General features: G+C 37.6%; 2 protein-coding genes across 3 annotated transcripts; both read left to right on the top strand.

The window, feature by feature from the left end:
- Window positions 1-535: 535 nt before the first annotated feature.
- Window positions 536-14,882, top strand: fam149a (family with sequence similarity 149 member A). The gene is made up of 17 exons (XM_056770133.1): window positions 536-599; window positions 2,692-2,847; window positions 2,935-3,026; window positions 5,981-6,073; window positions 6,152-6,284; window positions 6,528-6,670; window positions 6,756-6,884; window positions 7,733-7,882; window positions 8,752-8,930; window positions 9,168-9,310; window positions 9,418-9,512; window positions 9,769-9,942; window positions 12,077-12,200; window positions 12,741-12,869; window positions 13,309-13,387; window positions 13,763-13,921; window positions 14,318-14,882. The coding sequence occupies exons 2-17, from the start codon at window positions 2,842-2,844 to the stop codon at window positions 14,392-14,394; spliced, it is 1,905 nt and encodes a 634-aa protein (XP_056626111.1). The 5' UTR covers window positions 536-599; window positions 2,692-2,841; the 3' UTR covers window positions 14,395-14,882.
- A 360-nt stretch (window positions 14,883-15,242) lies between these two features.
- LOC130437557 (cytochrome P450 4V2) lies at window positions 15,243-21,485 on the top strand. 2 transcript variants are annotated; one of them, XM_056768903.1, is made up of 11 exons: window positions 15,243-15,663; window positions 15,752-15,864; window positions 15,958-16,043; window positions 17,270-17,460; window positions 17,603-17,672; window positions 17,762-17,888; window positions 18,070-18,240; window positions 18,432-18,534; window positions 19,965-20,099; window positions 20,441-20,620; window positions 21,157-21,485. In XM_056768903.1, exons 1-11 carry the CDS (start codon window positions 15,471-15,473, stop codon window positions 21,318-21,320), a joined length of 1,533 nt encoding a protein of 510 aa, XP_056624881.1. In that variant the 5' UTR covers window positions 15,243-15,470; the 3' UTR covers window positions 21,321-21,485. The 2 variants fall into 2 exon arrangements, with proteins under 2 accessions (XP_056624881.1, XP_056624883.1); XM_056768905.1 differs by having other exon boundaries at window positions 15,535-15,663; window positions 15,736-15,864.
- Window positions 21,486-22,192: the final 707 nt, after the last annotated feature.

Here is a 22,192-nt window from a genome sequence, read left to right as displayed (position 1 = left end):
TCACAGCCCTCCGACCTGATGACCCTGACCACACAGTATCCTCTTGCACTATTTATACACACTTTTCATAAATAAACTTGCCACCGAAGCACCTTAAGCGCAAAGGCTCAACGTGCTGGCACTGATATGTGACTCTATGAATCACTAAATTAATGATTTTAGATTTTTTCTTAAATATAACTTTATAACACCAGTATATTAATATATCTAACTTCCACAAAAGAAAGGTGACTGCTTAGTGTTAAAGCTGATTTATTTATTTACTTGCTGACACGTTTATAAGGTAAAACGAGATGATACTAGTGTGCAACAATTTAACATGTCTTTAACTTTAGTGTTTGGTATTCTTTGCCTGCAGGTGCCAGGACTGTCTTGTATTCAATGGTGGCACAGTATGCTGTACTGTGGCTCCACCTTGTGTTTAATGTGAAAATTGCTACCGTATGACATTGTTCTCATCGTATTTGGAAGTTTTGATTGTATATATCTGCACACTGCAGGTTTGATTTAGATTGATTGGTCATGCAATCATTTCAATTAACCGATGGACTACTTACACGGTCTTCCGCGTTCTCCTCGATGCTGCTCCATCATTTCCGGTAATAGCATTCAGCATCTACATGCTATTTTTAGGGCGGTCACTTAATTGAATACAATAAATCCTGTTTGTGACGTTAACGTGCTTTAATGTGAGTGTTTATAACCGATCTTAAATTAGCAGAAGTTAACCTCCTAATATATTTTATAAATGTATACTCAACTCCTGAATAATAACGCCATTGGGCCTCATTCATGAAACAATTGTAAATATATGATACATTTCGAGTAATTTGCGCGTAAAACAGACCTACCCCAAAACTTTCATCCTGGTTTCACAAATACTTCGTAAACGTAAGATCTCATTTTAAAACGTGTGTACGATAATGAGTTGCAATCATTCGTTAACAGGGCGCGCACGCACGGTCACTCACAATTAGCATAATCCCCGCCTATGAATTACAGCTACGCAAATTGCGTATCTAGGAATGCGCTTCATAATCTGGTTTGGCTACATTTTATTGCATGAATGCATAAGAGACTGATATGCTACGCTTACCAATAAATGAATCAATTAAACTGTGTCCACCAAAGCGTTTTAAGCCATTTTAAATAATAATACATGGCGCTCTTCTGAAAACGACCAGTTGGGAGCGCTTGAGAACCCTTGGAGGCACTGCGTGGTTTTCCCGAGATGTCTTGGTTGCTTTGAGTGTAAATATCCGCAACAGTTATCCTACTTATAGTATCTTATTTTAAAGAATATTACTGAATATGAAAATTCAGTATTAATATTGACTTCTACATTGTTGTTTATGATGGTTGGTCAATGTATTGTTTGTCCCGCCTCTTATCCACAGTGATTGGACGGCTGTGTAAAAAAGGACAGCAACGAGCTCTGTGTTTTACCCAGTTAAAAACTAAAAAAATAATAAAAGACAGGGCAAATGAACTCATGAAATATCATTATGATATAAAGTGCATCAAAATGAAGTGTCATCAGTTTGTTAAAAAGAATACAGGACGTTACGTGCGGTGTTACGCACCATTTACACGTGGTATTGAGCAGGTGTACATTTCTTTCGTACCAATGAACAAAAATACGAAGTTTCATGAATCCAAATTATTAAGTTAGAATGACTTTACGAACGTGTTCTGCTCGTGTTTCATGATTGAGACCCATTGCACTCAACAGCAGTACATCACATTCCTTAGTCTCATTAATAGATTATATTTCATAAATTTTACGACAAAAAAATGACACATTGGAACAACGATTGCTAAATGTTCTGTGTATATTTTAAATTAATAAAATGTTCATGCATTTTAAAATAGCAATGTGCAGGTAGAGCAGATTTAATGCCAAATAAATACATTACCTGCGCAAAACTGTGTGTTATTTATCCTTAAACGTTATAATAACACGTTTGACACAGGCCTATAATTATTGACAGAAATGCATTTACTTGCACTTACAGTGATAGCGTTACATTTTTCAATAAAAAAACGAAACAACACACACATATATATATATATATATACGTAATAAATACATTTCATAAAAACGTGTTGCGTGTGTTCGTCGGTTCCCTGTATTCTCACGCATTAATCACTGCAGTATTTGAAGTCTGTAGTTGTCCTCTATGATTCCCTGTAGTCTCATTCAGCCTTCTGTGATGTGCATTAGGTGCTTTAAATATCTACAACGGAGCTGTGTATGCGGAGGAAAAGTCAAACGCCATCGTTCGTTATTTCTTCTTATTTCGCGTAAAATTTATGTACGTAAAAAACGTACGTTTTGGTATCACAATTTACAGGGAGAAACGCCCCTGTCGGATGTACGTCACAAGTCTACGTGCAAGCAGTCCATTCAGTTTTAGCACGCTTTCGATTTATTTATCCCCTGTAAAACACACTGTACAATCTGAACACCACGTTAAAACATGACAGGTGTTATGTTAAAAGGTTACACGCGTTGTCCATAAATGTCACACTTATTCTAGTGAATGTCCAGGATCACTTTTTAATTTAGGCCCTTACTTTTTAGTTAGGCCTAAAAAAAACAAAAAACTTGAAAAAAATCTAATGCATTTATGGTTAAAATTGGTATTGGTCTTGATGGACATTTTAATTGAATTTATTTTGTTGTTTCAGCAGGGTGATGCGTTACTGAATTAAGATCTTAAAGCAGTGTTGGGAACAGGATCTCTCAATGACGGATCCCGTAGTTGTTGAGTGACAGATCGTCACCGGGCAGCCGTAGCGCAGCTCCCATCATCTCCGCGATCTGCTGAACGTACATTAATGCAGGTGGCCTTAGAGCACGTTCATCCAGATCCGAACGCGAAACATCAACATGATTTCTCGGACAAATGTAATCACTATTCTGTCGAACAGTTTCCGCAGGACTCGGAGGGAACACTTGAATGTAAGATAAGACCAGCTCGGGACAATATGAGTCCAGTCAGACAGAGGGATGACACCTTGAAGTAAGCCTCATTTCTACTGTCAAAACTTTTGTTGAATTTTTAGATAACACTGGCCTGATTGGTTAATTATTTTCTTTTCTTTTTTAAAGGAAGTAAAAGCATTTTTGAACTTTGGTAAGATTTTTATTTGGTTGAGAAAGAATGTGATAATATTACATGCGTGGCTATTGTTGAGAAATATTATTATTGGGGGAAATGTAAAGCCACGTTCTTTTATGGCAGGTAAGACCTTCAATATTTAATTGAAGAGTGCTCCGTGCTGCACACTTGGATAACTAATTAATACAAGACTAATGTCATAGAATCAGGGTATAGTCTTTCCCTTGGCACAAGCATATCTAATTGCCCGATCTACACCAGCATTTAGTTACGACTGAAGTCACTTAACAAAGGTGATCTTTGAAAACTGGTGAAACGTTTTTTTTTTACTATCAATGCGCTCTTACAATAGTATATAGCCCATAAAAGAGGCACATGCACTGAAACGTGCTTGACTTGCATACAGTTTAATTTAAACAAATGAATGTTTGTTGTTACTTAAAAAGATGTAGGTTTCTCAGATATAGGCCTACAATCAATACATTTTTCAGTTCATTTATTTATTTCAGCATTTCAATATAAATTCAGTTCATGGTAAACCAACGGCATGGGTTGCCTTTACTGACCCACTTTCAGAACACCAAAACCTGACTTAACTTGCTCAATTAAATGCAATATTTTACTTCTAGCTAGATATGATCCTTTACTTTAAACATTTCTAAACATGAACATTGCTATTTTATTCTTATGCAAAAGATAACAAAAATATATATTTGCTGTAATTAATATTTTGTGTTCTAAGCTTCTCCTGGGAATAGTATAACATTTGACAAGCTTGTAAATGAGTGAAATCAGTGTCTTGTCGTGCTTGCTGCTAAAAGACAGACACTAGAAAGAATGCTTGTCAGTCAGCCGAGCCTTTCTGCTGTCATGCTGCTCATGCATGTTTCATTAGGTCCTGGCTGGTAACCTGGTGAAATTATTTGCTGTTTGCTCGGTGAGTGACACATGAGCCACTACTGATGCTGAGCTTCCTCTTTGACCTCTGCCAGCCATTGAAGGCCTCACGCTGGACTAATTAGTTTTCCCTTTTCTCTGTGCTACGTCTTGTGTGGCAATGGTGTCAGTTAGTGTGTGAAAGAGTTTCTTTCTTTTGCTTGCTCCCCTTTCTTTAAATTATAAGGTCTTTACATTATGATTGAGTTGTGTTCTTTTTTTCATTTACCATTGAAATGTCTTTTGCAAAGATGATGCCTCTGCCTTGGTATGTGTAACATTGTATGACCACAAGGTGGAGTTGCTTGCTTGTGGATCTTGTATATGGTTATCTGTGTGATCATAAGTGCGATTAACATGAAAGACTACAGTGTGTCATGCTGTGCTCTACATAAAAGAATATGCTGTAAGTAAAAAATGATACAATAATGAAAATACTTGTTATATAATGAAGACCCAATATTTCAATTTATAACATTATAATTATGTGATGAATTTAAATTTAGCTTAACCTAAAACCTTAATGATGGCATAAATAAGCCTGTGGATGATTTACGCATCATATGTGCATCAACCTACTCAATGAAGGCATTGTAATCCCTAATGTTGTTTAGGGTGCGTTGTGTGGGTGGCATTCACCTCATCCAGCATAACCTCTTCTGTATTTTCAGACTACTCAGGAGTTTTAGAATTATGGAAACTTTAAGCATGATGTCAATCCTAAAATCTCTTAAGGGTGGTAAAGAATGTTTAACATGACCTCTTATGGCAATTTTATGGTTAACGACTTGTGGGTTGAATTGAGTCAAGCAAGGGAGGGTGGGGAGTTACCTGTTACCTGTGATGTGGCACTGCAGCGTGTCATAACACTCCCTTGATGGAGCTACAGGAAAAATGTAAGCTGTTGGTAGCGATAGAGATTTACAAGTGGATCACAGATAAGACAATTGTACACATGCACAGTGCATTGGGCTTTGGGTGGGTCTCCTCTTTGACCACCCTACCCTCTGTGCTCACGCACTACCCAAAGAGCTACAGGGCAGCGTGCCATCATAGATATCCAGGATTTATGGTAATTGGGTAAGTTATGACATTTTAGCTTCTTTTAAAGAAATCATCCTAACAATTAGTTTGATGTTTTTTATAATTTTAACAGCAAGGTTAGGTATACTTATATGGCTATATATTGGTTATATATTAGTATATGCAGTACATATCGGCTATGTAAATTAAACCTTTGAATAATGCTTCTCTTTATAATTGATTAGTAATATTGTAATATGTCTTGTGTCCCATACATATATTTGTGAGTTTAGAAGACCCAGAGAGACATTTATATAATGCTGAACATTGTCAAACCATCCAAACAAAGCTACATTTTCTGGAAACTAATATATTTTGTGCTTTATTTTACTTTTTAATTTTACTAGCTCTAGATTCTTGTCGTCATAGTAATAAATGTGACACTCCAACAAGACTGTATATTGTCCTTAGATCTTGTACCGTCTAAATTATTCATGACATAATTGGCAGCTGAATTAGAGACAGTTGAGACAATTGAGACAAAGAGTGAAAGCTTGTAGTCAACACCATCCACGTGACCTTCATATGTCTGCTGGGTGCGCTTTTCAAACTAAAGTCAAAAAGGATTTAAGGCATTCATTAGTCTCATAAAGTTTTATCACTTAAAGTTATAAAGGTAACAAAAAGCTTTCATTATAAGACTTAAGATGAGAAATTTATGTCACAATAGTCTAATAAATTGACTTTCGAGACTGTTGTTGACTTATACATTATAGACAAACATTTGCAGCTTTTATAGTCCTACAGATGAGACCATCATTTAGCTCTTAATGTCTCAGACTGTATCAATATTTCTTTTAATTTTATAAAAAACATATTTTTTTATAATTTTTAAGGAAAAAGCTGCTCAAGGAACCCGAAAAAAGCATCGGCTCAGTCGCTACACCATTTACAAGAAGTGTCATCAGGATACCATCCGCTGGCGTCAGGTATAACTTTAATTATAAATTAAAAATAAATGAGACCTCACAGTACTGTGTAATAATGTCTCAGTTCTACATGTGTAGCATCACATCATGTGGCCATTCATCAGCTGGTGGCATTACTCCCATGAGTCACCTGCCATCACGCTCCGGAAGCCCAGCCACTGGTCCTGGTCTCTCCACAGAGCACAGCTCCATCTGCTCATGGAGATATGATGTAATGTTTTTTTCACACACTTCTGACATACTGCATACTTATGTAGGCCTTAATGTTTTTACCGAGTGAGAGATGTTCTTGGAACAGAATCATTTCAATCAACCAATAAGATCTGACCGATACGTTAACAGTTATATTTATTAGGGTTGTCCAAAAATCCAAACTTTAGAATTGGCGGCTATTCAACCCTCTCCCAATGTCCTCATTCCAGCTACGCGTGTACGGTTTCATCTCTGTGTGCAGGACTATGAGCTCGCGAACACGCAGCGTGTGTGTCAGCTGTTTAACTCTGTGGATGAGCTCCTTTATGAGGGAAAAGTCAGCAGCCGCTCAGAGTCCCTGCAGGACGAGTGTCAGGAGTGGAACAGTCGCACCCCTCATCTCAGGTCTCAGAAACATTGAGAGATGAATTTATGTGGCTGATATAACATGATATGTTTAACTTTGCTAAAGTTGCATTCCTAACCGCAGAATTTTAGGCAACCAGCTGGAGCCTCCAAAACAGGAGGGGGTTGAGTACATATTCAGAGAAGAAAGCAGTGCCAGAACTTCATTCGTCCCTTTAGCCTCCTACCTGGCCGAGAGAGAGGATCACAGCGAGTAAGCACGTCAGCTGCCAGACTGTTCTCTCTACCAGCATCAGATAGATTAACCAAAAGACACACGGAACTGATCAACTATTGTTTTTGCTTCTTGCAATAAGCATGACGTTTTTTATTGTTTTTCAAGAGGTTTCTGAGAAGCATGAGTGAACTCTGAAACACTGAAGTGTTGATGAGAGCTTTGAAAGGCTGTCTGGCTGCTTCAGTCTCTGCTCGAGACGGTGAACAGTGAGGTCTGGCTGACTCAGGGCCATAAAGCTTTTCAAAAGTGTTTGTGTCTAAAAAACCTTGATTTATTTTATTGCTGCAGTCTGTTTTTGAAACATTTTAATTTAAAATGTTCTGTGTCATAAATACAGTACATTACAAATACATTATCGACTAATAATAATCAGACATTCTAGGAAAATATGTCTTTCACACTGATACTTAACTGATCTTACCGAGGAGTGGTTTTAGTTGCTGAACTTCTGAACTTTTTCAAGTCGGCCTTATCCTACAAATTTTAAGATAACAATTTTTTTTTATCTCTTGATTAATGGACTCGCATATCGATTGCTTTGTGGCTTTTTTTACTTGACTGCACTTATCTATTGTTTTGATATATCTACTGAAGCCTAACATCCATTATACAATTGATATGATACATAATAAGTCAGACCCTCAAGGATGAAGCCTCTCACATGAATAAAAATTTGCAGTTTGTTATTCGGAGCAATGGGAAGTTAAAGCACTGAACATGCCCGCAGGTTGTGCATTTGTCAGTCTGGCCGGATATGGTAGAAATTAGCTTTTTCTCTTATGTTCTCTCTCCATTTCGATATCTCTCTCTTTATCTACCTTCAGGCTGTATGTAACAGGCCACGGTCTGGCCCCAGGCTTTTGGTGTGAGCAGTCCATCCTGAGCCTAAGTTCTCCGCTCTCTGAACGTTCAGAGGAGGTGTATGACGCAGAGGGCAGTATAGAGGAGTTTTTGGCTTATGATGGAAAAGAAATGTAGGTTGCATGATGTCTTACCCATAGCCAAATACATCTTTACATACAGCTTCGTAGACCATTTTAAAATGATTTACTAATATTAAAAAAAGCAATTACTATTAATAGGTATGTGTTCAGGAAAAATTTAAAATACAAATATTGTTTCTATTAGCATTTATTTGGAAATGAAAACTGGAGAATCAGGTCAAAATAACTGAAAAGATTCTCTTTTTTCAGACCTTAAATACTGCAAAGAAAATACGTTTTTATTTACTTTTCAGCAATACAACAGTTAAAAAGAATGATGTGCTAACCTGGATTTTTGTCACGGTTTTCATGTGTCTTGTCATCCTGTCAGTCTTTTTAATTGCTGTTGGTTGACTTTGTCACTCCTAAGGTTTGAATTTGTGGAAATTGAGCAGTCACTAGACTGGAATGGCCACAAAACATCTAGAAATGATGATTAAATTAATATTTTAAAAATAGTCTCCTAATTTGTTTTTTGCTGTATTTTTATAAATACTCTATTTTTTGCAACATATTTAAAGGGCACTTGTTTTCAAATATTTAAGGACAAGTCATCTTCTGCTTCTAGGAGTGAATGGGGGGCTCAAATCTGAATTAGTTAGTTTTCAGCTAGTTCTCAAATCTCATTTGGCCAATGAACTGTAAGACTATTCGCATTTAACGTTTCATGACTGATAAAGGCTGTATTCTGTTTTCATTCTCTTAATGTTACTATTGTAATTCACACTGTCTGAGCCCATGTTAAAGTGCATTGTCAAAACCATGTGTAAAGTACACCATATAGTGTACATCCAGTTTAGGAGTGTTATTCGAAATGAAATGGGTATATTGAAACATTTATGTCATTGCATTGATTGTAGAGCAGATGAGGAGGTGAATCAGAGAACACCCAGAGCCTTTAAAAGTGGAATCCCCCCGGTGTCTCCCCATGCATGCCTCCGTGACGCAGTAACAGATGAGCTGTTTGATGATGTATGGAAGGACGTAGTGGGTCTACTGGAAGAGCTCTTACACAAGTACTGGGAAAAACATCTCCCAGGTGTGTCTGCTTTGCTGTTTGTATTGAATGGAGCCGCAACTTTGGAAATGCTTAAAACTGTTTTGGAGTACATCATTTAGTCAATGTTTGTTAGCAATGAGGCTTTACGCTTGTATATTCCTAAATGTTGTAGATTAGTAGGTATAGATTTGGTCTTTCAGGAAAACAGACCCATGTTGCACTTAGGGGTGCATACATTGTTTTTGTCAATAAAATGTGTTGTTCTTTTGACATTAGATGACACTACTCAGAAGAGAAGTTTAGAAAACTCCAGTAAAGAACCTTCCTCTTCCCTTCCGCTTAAAGGACATCCCATTCTGTCATCAAGAGGTTCTAGTAGTAGAACTACACTCCTGTCAACCGGCGGAAATAATATACAGGTGGCAACTTATAAAAATGAGGTGTAATAAACTTTGTGACAAATATGAAGACCTTACTGTTGCTTTGTTCTAATGTTATACATTAGCCATCTCATTTCTTCTTTCAGGACTCAAGTGCCTTCAAGATGAATTTAAATGGTGTCATGACAATCCAAGCAAAGCCTCTGCAGCAGAGATATCAGGGTTTTCCCGAGAGATCCCCGTAAGTCTTCTGCATTTTAGAATGCTTGTACATAAAGCCAATCACACAGGCTTTCTTTTATTGACTCATATCCACACACAAAACAACCCTTAACATATGAACAAAGTATAATGCATCCATAGTTTTTGGCCAGTGTTTTGTAAGCTTTTTCTCAGTTCAATGGGGTCAGTTTAATCAGGAAAACAATAGGGGTTTTCACTATAGATAAATCAACAAATGAAGTGCTACATCGTGATCTGTCTCGATTCCCCTTAAGGTATGACCCAGATGATGGACCGAGCATGTTAATGTGTGTGAAGACTCAAGCTCTAAGAGGGTCGAGTATACTGCTACAAAAACTCACACCCCAGCGCAGACTCCCGAGACTCAACAGCAGGGTTCGGATATACCACAATCTGACGGGAAATGGAAGCCAACCAGGAACTAAACTGTGAGATGTAAAACTGCATAGTTTAAGTACACTAATAGAATATCACTTTTAAATTGACCCACATAGGTGAAAAAACACAATGTGGACAAAGGTATTGGGATGCCCCCTTCCAATAAACATGTATATCTATTCCGATGAAAACAAATATGAATGCTACACTTTACAATACAATACAATATTAAATAATATTGTTTCCGTCTTTGTTGAACCCCTTCAAGTCATTGATGGAATTGGATGATGAGTGTTTGGCTCGAATGTGTTCAGCAGGGTTCAGTTCTAGGCTTTGTGCAGACCAGTCAAGTTCTCACTTGACTGAATCGATGATTTCATTTTGAATATTGCTTTGATTGTCATGTTGGGATTGAAAAGGACCCTGCACAAACTGATGCTTTTAAACTAAACGCACACCATTCTCTATAATTTCATTATATGCTGTAGCATTAAGGTTTGTGCTCATGGAAATGACTAAAGTAGTCAAACCTGTACATTAGAAGGGGGCGTCCCACTTTTTTGGTGTATTTAGTTTTACTTAAAGCGGAGGTAACACACGCCAATCTCATATTAATCTTGAGTATTGCATACTTCATATTAGAGGTCTGCATTCTCGGGGCTCCCGCGGGACCTGTCATGGATTCTTGGAGCGCAGGATTACATTTTTAAACAAAAGACGGTAGCGATCGAACACTTTGGTACTAAGGAAGGGAGCGGGTCTTTGGACAGGTGCCCACTCCCAACATCCTTCTAACTGACCACATGTAGAGCCTGATCTGAGGACTGTGTTATGCATGTGCTGCACGCATGGACCAGTTCTAACTCCGTTTTAAGTTAATTTGACCGCATCAGCCCCTGTCAGAGCGGCATATCTCTGAAGAGTCTTTAGTTTGATCACATTTATAAAAACAGATATTGCCGTATGATTGCCTCCGAAAACAGTCAAGCTCTTGGAGGCGTGCAGTGGGAACTACAATACATCATTGCATTATCCCTGCAGAAGTGTTGATTCACTATAATTTTGGGTTGTTTACATTTTACATGTACGTGCCAATTGCCAACAAAACACAGAAAAATTACTCTGTGTCCCGCCTCTCTTTAGTCCTTTTCCGTGTAATTGGCCAATAAGGGATAAGAACCATGGTACGATAAGGGAATTCAAGTTCGGAAAAAACTTGGCATTGTCAGGACTTTGTCCTTCCTGTTTTTTCAGTTCTCTAACTTCCTGGACAAGGTCATGACAAAACCATGTCTTGTGTTTATGTTTTGTTTTATGTGGAGACACGTGGCGGTATGTTTTGATAGTTTGCCGCGTGTCCTCCTATCTTCCGTGTAGCTCCGCCCCCTTGTTCTCCGTTAGTGTCCCATTAGCGTTTCATCTCCGTCACCTGTCTCCCTTTAATGTTTAGTAGCATCACCTGCCGTCGCTCTTCCTGTGTGTTTATCCCTCGTTAGTGTTTCCCTTCTTAAGCCCTGTGTTTTCCTAGTCTTGTGTCGGTTCATTGTGTGTTATTTTTCATGGTCTCTGTATGTGCGCTTTACTCGTATTTATAGTACACTTGTGGATTACCATTTCGTGTGTATTACCGTTTCGTCTGGATTACCATTTCGATTTTGGACTGCTATTATTTTGGTATTTTCATCCTGTTCGTTTATTATAGAAGTTTGTTACGATCACCTGTCCTGCATTTGGGTTCAGTTTTCACTCACAGTCATTTTGTGACAGCCATAGTCTATCGAACACAGAAATATTACATCGGACTCTTTTTTTGACAAGTTGACCATGTTAAGCATGAGAAGCCAGCACGTTTAAAGAAGTGTGAAGAAGTCATGACATGTTACCCCCGCTTTAAACAAGAGGGTCTATTGCAGCACACGATCCGCATAATGCAACTATTTCAGTATATACAGAATAAATGCAACGTCTTCTGAGATCCTTAATAACAGACAAAGGCCTACTTTTGAAATGCAGACTCCTTTTAAAGAACGCTTGTTAAATTGGTCCCTGAAGGTGCATTGCACCTTTTTAATCGTAACACTTTTAACCTTGTCATCACTCTGAAGAATCACAGATAGCCTTGAGCTCCTGCAGGAGTATCAGGCATGAGAAACACGCAGACTGCTAATTAGAGGTTTCTCGCAGATCTACTGTGAATGAAAGCTTGTCGTCTCCACCCTTGAGTGCCATTCAGAACCACAGGCTGCCTCAGATTCACTCCGAGTCAACCGAGCAAGAACACTGTGGACCTGCCTCAAGACTTCTGCAGGTACAGACATCAGCAGGGTCACTGCAATTCAACAGACTTTTAGTTTTAAAAGTTGTCCTATTCCAATTAGGAGAGAGCCAGTATTTGCTTTCCTGGAGCCAAACACATACGACTCACTTGACTTTGTTAAGATCTTTATAAGTATAGACGTTATTAACTGTTTGGGCAGCAGGGCAGCTGCCTTCAGTTTTAGATGAGGATTTGTTTAAATCCACTGGCACAAAGGTGTCTCAGCATTTCCTGACACACAAACTGCTAGTCATGCAGACTTTGACCACTGTAAACAGAGATAGCTGCTGTTTTAAAATGGGTGAATGTGACAGAGGGTCTACAAACTCTGGTCAACATGACACTAAAAACATGGCTGCCCTTTACTCTTTCGTAGTAAGTTTCAAATACTTGAAACTAATATCTACACACATTTTTAGTGTATGCTTAACATTACTGAAGCATTTGTCTTTGAATGCATGGTCATTTGACATTCTGTCTGTACTCATTTCATATGAAATCAATGCTATTATTTTTTTCTGTGCCTTTTAGCACAGAGGGAGGATCTTGAGAGGTGGTGCAACCAGTACCATGAATCCAATTAACATCCTCCCGCCATTAAGAGAACCCACCCTGTTGCTGGAATCTCTGTCCCGGCCCAATACTACCCACACGTTCAGAGTAATACTCCTTCAGGATGTCTTTCTTCTAGTCAACTCAAACATTCAAATACTGTCTATTTACTCACACTTGTGTCGTTCTAAACCCATCCGTTGTCATTTTTAACAGCTCTTGTCATATAACAACAATATTTAACAGTAATAGGAACTGTAATAACAGTAAAACGTAAGGGTTCTTACTGTTCACACTTAAGAAAAAGTATACTTTTGTGTTTTATAGATAAAATAACTGCATATAAGCTTTGAACAACATGAGGGTGAGTAAACAAAATACTGAAAGAATTTGTGTTTTGTCTCATAAGTTCCTTTATAATGAAGCTTTAAAACGAAATTAAACTAACATTGTAGTATTTGAAGTTCTGCACGGATAACAACGTTTTAAATTGGGTGTTAAAACAACGGAGTCTGTTGTTAATGTCATGTTTTTTTGTTCTGTTCAGTCAGACACGCCCATGAAAAGATCCTTTACTCCTTTGGATTTTGCATGTAACATGAGGACAAGCCGAGGTCCTCTGAAGGGTGGGTGACAAGAACATAATTTAGAAAGGATTTGGCCAATGACAGCCAATATGTTTAAACAATACAACTAAGTTTTGTGAAGCCAACAAAGACCTAGAAGTCTTTCATACCTTTTTCAGTTAAAATGCTTAATGATAAATTAGTGTTTTTTTATTGTTTTATTTTGTTTTGTATTAATTAATCTGTTTTTTATGTTTCTTATTTGATAATATAGACACCTTGAGGCCAACACAAATTTCCCCTTTAGGGGACAATAAGATGTTTCATTTTCATTTTCAACATAACAAGTGCCTTTCAGTTGTTTGTTCAGGGTAAATCAAACTCTTTTTGAGTCCTTTTTGAAGCCTCTGAAAGATTTGTCTGCATGTTTCTTAGGTGATAGCACACCTATGGGAGTGACAGGCTTCAGTATGAGTATCACTTCTTCTACATCGAGCGGATTCCTGGAGTGTTCCACACCCAGCAGGCGACGTTTACCCATCTCCTCCTGTACTGATGGGGAAGGAAGAAACATGCCTCTGCTCAGCTCTATAGGTAAATGTACTGCAGGTTTATTTGTTTTTAATCTAAAATATTTAAGCAGGTTATATTGCATACACAAATATGCAGTATATGTAAAATAAACTGAGTTATAAAGCACACAAGTAGGTGTATATCAATGCACCCCTTATGTTTATTTTCTATAGAATTCCTGAAGTCATGATTAAGGACATGTAGATTCAGCAAATAATGATCCAGAAAGATAAACAATGACTAGGGGGATTTAATTAAAGGAAGATTTTGTTAGTAATAAATAAGAATTGGACATTGTTTGGATTTCGGAGCACATGGGATTTATTAACACATCAAACTAGGCGAAGTGCTAAAGGAATAAGATACACACAAAAATATTTGTTTCCTCTGTAAATGACTAGTACAATCTGCTTTCAGGTGGCCAGAATCATCGGAAACAACTGAGCCGCTTTCCTGTGCACGTGAGAAAGAAATTTCAGCCTGTCATGCCATAACAGAGCAGTTCATTGGATAATTGGATAGAAGTTCATTTATCAAAAGCTGCGAACAGCAGTAACTATATATATAACTGGCCAGAAATTACAATGCAACAGCGCACTGATATGTTATCACAGTCATAACATCAGCTTATTACTGTATATTGTTTACTGCCTGTATTGGCAAGATTTACTACCATTTGTCAAATTTAGACTGTCATGCTTTACATTTATGGACTAGTTTCTGCAATGACTTCAACATCGGGAGCAAACAGGAAAAATGAACTGATCCATCGGGATAGAGCGCTCTTTGTGTTAAATGCCAAACACATTTTGTTAATATATATTTATGTTAAATATACAAAATATGTCAGTGGCCAATAGACTTAATACATAGCAAATGTATTTTTAGTGGGATACTGTTTATCTTATTGATTTGAACTATTAAACTAAATTTGTTTTTTTATTCAAACTCATTTCATTTGGCCTTTCAGTTGCTTGGCAGAGTTATTCGCAATAAAAATATCAATATCAACCTGGTCTCATAGGAAAAACATATATTTAATATATTATGATTAGATTAGCAATTTATCTCAGTAATCAATAGGGTAAAGAATTATAGATAAACTCAGGTGATGATAAAAAGGTATATAAAATAAAAAGTTCATGTTTTCACACTGATATCATCAATATTTTTTCACTGTTATGTAACTGTGGTAAAGCAATCGATGACTAGAATTTATACTCTCTTGCCTTGAAAGATAACCCCCTAACCCCAATGTACTGCACTTTATCTTTACTAAAAAAACTTGGCAGACTAGTTTTATGGGAGTAAGACTTCATTTTGCCAGTGCAATTCACAACACTCACAAATAGACTCTCACATAATTTGCTCATTATCTATTTCAGAATTATGTCCACTTCTGTTAATGTTTCAGCAGGAGGCAATTCAACAGATATCCCGTGTTTGTCCAGGTTATGTATTATAACTCCCTCCATTTGATCAGCCCAGTGTTGTCTGCAATAAGTGGGACAGTGAAGTCTTAAGTTCAACCGGTGCGCTTCACTCAGAGCTTTAGTTTCAGCCACACGAAATGGGCATCTTTTTTGGATTATATGTTCTGGGCGTTATATTTACAACCGTTCTGATACTTCTTCTGGCATCCACTACATTTCATCCATTAAAACGTTACCTGGAAAAATGGAACGAAATGAGGTCGATTCCGGGAATGGCGGGTGCTTATCCAATTATTGGCAACGCACTGCAGTTTAAAACCAATGCTGGCGGTAAGAGTTTTTATGTGTTATTGTTAAGGATTTTATGACATATGAAACAGTCCTATTTCAACATTATAGTAGCATGTTTCTTTTGAAGATTTTTTCAACCAGATTATTCAGGGCACAAATGAAAACAGACACCTTCCTCTTGTAAAGGTTTGGGTGGGTCCAGTCCCCTTTCTGATCCTATATCATGCAGAGAATATTGAGGTGCTTATTCCTCTCCATTATACCCTCGGTTTGTTTTACATTATCTATAGTACATTTTAAAATCTACATTGATGGAATTTATTGTCTTTTCAGGTGGTTCTCAATAATTCTAAGCACATTGACAAGTCATATTCATACAGGTTTCTGCACCCTTGGCTTGGCACAGGCCTGCTAACCAGGTACTATATTGTGGGTTGTAATAAAAAAATACAATTAAACTTCCTGCATGCTTGTATTCTTAGGTTTTAATCTATTCTTAGGTTTGCCGCTACACTGTACAGAAACTGTAATATTTCAGAATATTAATAATATTTGACAGAATTTCAAGAATTTTTTAAATTACAGAAATAAACTGTTAATTCACAAGTTTAGTGTAAAATAACATGAAAAGTAATTTTACTTAAAGGGCTGATTTCTCATAGCCGTTGTTGATTTTCAAATCACCAAAACAGACACACCCCGACCCCCATCTTTCGCTTTCGTCAGCGCTCGGCTCGACCAATGTCTATACTGTGCACCTTACTTCTGATTGGCTACAAGGTTATTTTTGTACTCGGCCCAACTTTGTCTAAACAAGTGTAATTCGGAAATCGGACACCCCGCCTATAAATAAAAAATCATTTCACTTTTTTCTGGCACCCCAGCTGCCAGAATACCGCATTTGTTTACACTGTCAACATCTTGCGAATGAGTAAATTAATAAATGTACATCAATATTATTATTGTCAACTTTTTATCCTCGAGATATTTTCAAAAATAATATACCTAAAATATACATATTCCAAGCTTAATATGCAGAGAAGACAAATATGCCTGGGCTATAGTACCAATGTCTTCTGGCCTGTCCTTGAACTCACCTTTCAACACACTGTGATTATATGATATCTTATCATGTTTGGCTGAAAAATTGATTCAATTCTTAATCAACTTTAAAGCATTATCACTCCATCTGGTTAGTGGTAAAAGCAGTCCAAAAATACTCTTCATTCCAGTAAAATCACAAAATGAAATCCAAATAATTAAACAATAATAGCTGATATATCTGTCACACAAATTCAATTTTAAATTAGTTTTACTTGTCAGCGGAGCAAATTGCTCTGAAACGTCTCACATTATCACAATTATGTTGATATTTAAAGTCAAACAGAAACGTTTCACATGCAGGAGAAGACCACCTGCTAAACTGCCAGATCTCATATCCAAGAGCAGCTTGCACAAACCGCTCTGCACAAAGTCTATCAAAAGCAGTAGTTTGTAATCGACAAGGCTGGACAAAAGGTCACCGGCCATATGTCCAAACACAGTAGAGTCAAAGTAAAGAAATTTAACGTAATCTTATATCCACGTTCACAATAAACCTGCATGGTATTTAAGCTATTTAGGTTTTTCTCTACATTGGAAACAGCACTGGTGAGAAGTGGCGTAACCGGCGTAAAATGCTGACCCCAACCTTCCATTTCTCCATTCTCTCGGACTTTCTGGAAGTGATGAATGAACAAACTGAAATTTTAATACAGAAGATGGAGGAGAATGGAGATGGAGAGCCATTTAACTGCTTTAGCTACATAACACTATGTGCTCTGGACATCATATGTGGTGAGTTCTATTCGGTCTTCCTTGAACATACTATTTATTTATACAGAGTTGCAACAGAATTCCTTATTTCATTTTCAATGATTAAAAATTTCCTACATGCATTCTATTGATACGATATACAAGATATGTGTCTCCTTAACAGAAACTGCAATGGGAAAAAATATCTATGCACAGAGCAATGCTGACTCTGAGTATGTTCAAAGCGTCTATAAGTAAGTTCCATGTTGAAGCGTTTCGCTAATAAACATGGCAGCCATGCTATTCTCTCTCAAAACTGAATGTGTTAATATTCGTCTTGCAGAATGAGCGACATCATCTCCAAGAGACAGAGAGCACCATGGCTGTGGCCAGATTGGATCTACAGAATGCTAGAAGAAGGGAAAGAACAGTCTAGAAGATTGAGGATTCTTCACTACTTTACTGCAAGCGTGAGTAATTCATGTTCTGTCAAAGTAAGTTCGCCTCAGCTAAAGTTGGTCAGTGTTGGGTGGTTTAACAAATGTTCTGGGAGCCAAGGACAAGAAATTGGGACCATCAAACCATCTTAGCTTTTCTGCCTAATAATATGTTTATATTATTCTTATTGAAGTTTCAGTTTTTTTCCTGAAGGTCATCAAGGAGAGAGCAAAGTTAATGACCTCTGACTGTGACAGTGATTCTGAGCAGCGGCCCAGGAAGAGACAAGCCTTTTTGGACATGCTGTTAAAAACTACTGATGAGAATGGAAAGAATCTGAGTCATGCGGATATTCAGGAGGAAGTGGACACCTTTATGTTTGAGGTACAGATAAAACTAGAGAAGAAAGATTGTAAAGAAAACCTTGCACTCGGTAGTTTAAATAAACATTTTTGTATGAATAGTAGTTGCAGGAGGGGAAGACATAATAAATCACTTACTTATATGTTTACTACCGCCATAAACTTCATAAAGCTGAACCTATATTTAAAGCATAATACAATACACATCGACAGGGTCATGACACAACAGCAGCATCAATGAACTGGGCCTTACATCTGATTGGCTCTCATCCTGAGGTCCAGAAGGGGGTGCAGGCAGAACTACAGGAAGTGTTTGGTATTTATTATTATTATCATAAACCATATTGTATCGTATCATATCACACAACATAATATACCTCACCACAACGCACTATACCACATCTTATCATATATCGTACATTATCATATAGAACCGCAAAATACACAACACTACATTTACCGCATCATTACATTTAGTCGTTTAGCAGACGCTTTTATCCAAAGCGACTTACAGGTGGGGTAGGCAATGGAAGCAATTGGGACAGTACAGGTACAACAAAAGCATAAGTGCAATAAAAAAGGAAGACTAGTCTCATATAACCTAACACAGTATACAGAACCATTCATTTATTCATTATTATTATTTTTTCATATACATTATACCACCCAGCATCATGCCACACAAAACTGTATAATACCGCACCGTACCGTACCGTACAATATCATTTAAAGGTGTCATGAACTGCTATTTTTTGTTTTATACTGTTGTATGAGGTCTAATTATGACGTTTAAATGGTTTTTACATGAGAAATCCTTAAAATCAATAAGTAATAGGCTATTTTCTATCCGGGTTTTAAGGCCGACTCGACAAACGCTAGATTTTAATGGGCATTGAAGACTTGGATGTAAACTCCCACTGCTATGATTGGATAACAGTTTGCGTAGTAAACTTAGTTGGACCCTTCTGTGAATTTGGTTAGACTTAAAACGTTAGTTTACACATTATCAGGACATATCAAGCAATCTCTAACAGAGCAAAAGTGATAGATTGTACAAATATGTTTTACTCACATAAGATTGCTGCGCCATTCCTGTCGGATCCAATATTGACGGCACAGCATTGCTTTTTAATTTAAGTCTCTCCGCAAATCCAGCAGTGACCTGGGCCTTGTTCACAAAGGAATCTGCGGTGAAATGAAGCGCACAAACGCTCAATGTTTTACCCACGTGAGCTGAAAAAAACTTCAACCATGCATTACTAATGTCGGAATCCGAAGGAAGGTTATGCAGCGACCGTGTTCTTCCACAACCAGGTACTGCACAGTTTTTGCGGTCTTTAACGGCATGATTATTTTTATGGCATGTAACTTGTGTTACTTCAGTACTGTCATGCGTGAACCAGTGGGCGGGGCTAGAGAAGTAGTAGTCGATATTGTTTTGTGGAGGCGGAGTTCAACCTATCCATAGGTGCATTCCAGGACCTCCCGTTCACTGGTCCTGGTGTCAATAAAAGTTGTGATTTGAGTAATGACGCCGTTTTTAGTTCTGACACTTACAGGATGTTCGCTTGAATACGAGTACCTCTTATATAGCAAACGCTCGGCTTAAAATTGATGTCTTGATTCATGACACCTTTAAGATAGACCATACAATATCTCATACTGTATATCTCAATAAAGGAGATATAGAAAAACAGATAATGCCTCATACACAGATACAGACATGATGATGATTCTGATTGGCAGGTTCATCATTGCGACACGTCGAAGTGGAGGACCTGAAGAAGCTGCGCTACCTGGAGTGCGTCATCAAAGAGAGTCTGCGGATCTTCCCTGCCGTGCCTCTATTTGCACGCAGCCTCTGCGAGACCTGTCACATCAGTAGGTGGCAGCAGTTTGTAATCCCACTAAACGCTGTTCGATGTCACTCTCATTATTTGAGTCTCACTAAAACAGCCGATGTCAAGTCTCCTATTTCCATCTTCCATTTTCAAACATAAGCGACCTAAGTGTTTTATCCTACTCTACGAAAAGTAGCCGGGAGGAAAACAACATGTTTTAGGACAGACCATGCAATAAGTGCATCCATTTATCAATTACAAACTAAGCTTTGCTGTTTGTCTTACATTGGAGAACAGTTGTGCTTCTGGTGCTATTCCCTGAAGCATTCTGAAAGTGATATCATGTGACATACTGTAATATTTATACTGCTTTGGTTGCAGATGGGTTCAAAGTCCCAGAAGGAGTGAATGCTGTTATAATACCATATGCTCTTCACCGGGACCCGCGTTACTTTCCAGAACCTGAGGAATTCAGACCGGAAAGATTCCTGCCAGAGAACAGCAAAGGGAGACATCCATATGCATACATCCCTTTTTCCGCAGGGCCAAGAAACTGCATTGGTGAGAAATAACCTAGAAGAAAATATAGGAATTTGAGCAAAATTTGTCAAAGGATCATTATTGTGGAAAGTGATAAAAAATCATGGCAAACTGTGCAGAAATACCTTAGAACTACACAAAGTACAGTATTTTATAATATGACATAATTTGAACTATTTGTTATGATGTAGTTTCTATATGTTTCCTGGAGCTTTACTTTACCCTCAGCTTGTTTAGCAAGTCTGCTGTATGAGAGATGCTGAGCTGCACTCCCACACTACATCCAGAGTGTTTGGGCCTCTGTCCCAACACTGAGTGAGACAGATTGTGACTCAGCATGTGCTCGCAGGTTCAGGCCACTGGCCACACACAACAATCAGCTTCTAACAAAACAGAAAGAGAGCCGCACACCTTCAGACATAAATTATTTTAGCAATCTTTAGTCATCTCCACTGCCTTCCAGGAATGAAGGCTCATTATAAAAGCCTTATAAAGAAATGAACTTGATGAATTTTCCACTGTCATCTTATTCTCTCTGTATGAATCTTTTGCTGCAGGTCAGCGCTTCGCCCTGATGGAGGAGAAGGTAGTTCTTGCTACGATCTTACGTCATTTTGAGGTAGAGTCATGTCAGAGCCGTGAGGAACTAAGGCCGCTGGGGGAGCTCATTTTGCGTCCCGAGAAGGGGATTTGGATCAAACTGCAAAAACGAACCAAGTGACTCTTGCCACTGTGAAAGAAGAAATGCTATATTAAGTGCTGTAATATTTGTGTTAATAGTTAGAAGCTGACTCAGATGCAATCTGGTGACTATTGCTTTGTCTGCACATATTTTATAGGGAAATGTGTGAAAACTGATGGATTTTAATAAAATGTGTAGAATAGAGTTGAGAGGACTGCACTCTTGCACTCTTTTAAGGGATGGCGGATGTAGAAGGAAGGACATACTCTCAGATTTTAAGTTATTTCACAGGACTTCTGTATGTGAGAAGAAAAGTGGAGGGTTACAAGAGATATAAAACTAACACAGTTGACTGGGACAATGATCAACTGAACTTGAATAATAAAAACACATATAAAGTGAAGACATATTACAGAACAACAATTATATAATTATACCCAACTTATGACATAAATGTAATAAAATTGTTCTCAATTAACATAAAAAGTTAAATAATGTTATTTAAACTTGCATACTGAGTAGATCTTGATCTAATAATAATTAATTTTATAATAATTTAGACATTTGGCAGACGCTTTTATCCAAAGCGACTTACAGTAATCTTGATTTGATTCATCATATGTTTTTCGGTTGACCAGGTAAGTTAACTTACATTTTACATTTACATTTTTAGGCATTTGGCAGACGCTTTTATCCAAACTTACAAACTAGTTGAGAAAGTAAAAAATGTAAACGTTAAGTCGAATGAACAAATTTAGAAGCTTCAAGTTGAGTGTCAACTATCAAGTTGTGTCAAAAATACATCGCCATAACTAAACAGCAAAATTCTTTTTTACGGTGTGTGCATAAGAAAAACTGCATATTCATATTAAATACAGCATCGATTACACTAGAAAGAGAACACAATCTGT

This window comes from Triplophysa dalaica, chromosome 16, assembly GCF_015846415.1.
Source record: "Triplophysa dalaica isolate WHDGS20190420 chromosome 16, ASM1584641v1, whole genome shotgun sequence".
In the NCBI taxonomy this organism is placed as follows: Eukaryota; Metazoa; Chordata; class Actinopteri; order Cypriniformes; family Nemacheilidae; genus Triplophysa; species Triplophysa dalaica.
The sequence above is the reverse complement of the archived record's forward strand: the minus strand, read 5'-3'. Positions and strand labels throughout refer to the sequence as shown.

Bases quoted from the DNA above. Each gene is read 5' to 3' on its own strand.
- fam149a (XM_056770133.1), top strand. The intron at 3,027-5,980 runs GTAAGCCTCATT...ATAATTTTTAAG, and splicing joins CAGAGGGATGACACCTTGAA to GAAAAAGCTGCTCAAGGAAC. The intron at 9,513-9,768 runs GTAAGTCTTCTG...ATTCCCCTTAAG, and splicing joins GGTTTTCCCGAGAGATCCCC to GTATGACCCAGATGATGGAC.
- LOC130437557 (XM_056768903.1), top strand. From the start codon at position 15,471: ATGGGCATCTTTTTTGGATTATATGTTCTGGGCGTTATATTTACAACC. The intron at 15,664-15,751 runs GTAAGAGTTTTT...TTTCTTTTGAAG, and splicing joins GTTTAAAACCAATGCTGGCG to ATTTTTTCAACCAGATTATT. The intron at 16,044-17,269 runs GTACTATATTGT...CATTGGAAACAG, and splicing joins GGCACAGGCCTGCTAACCAG to CACTGGTGAGAAGTGGCGTA.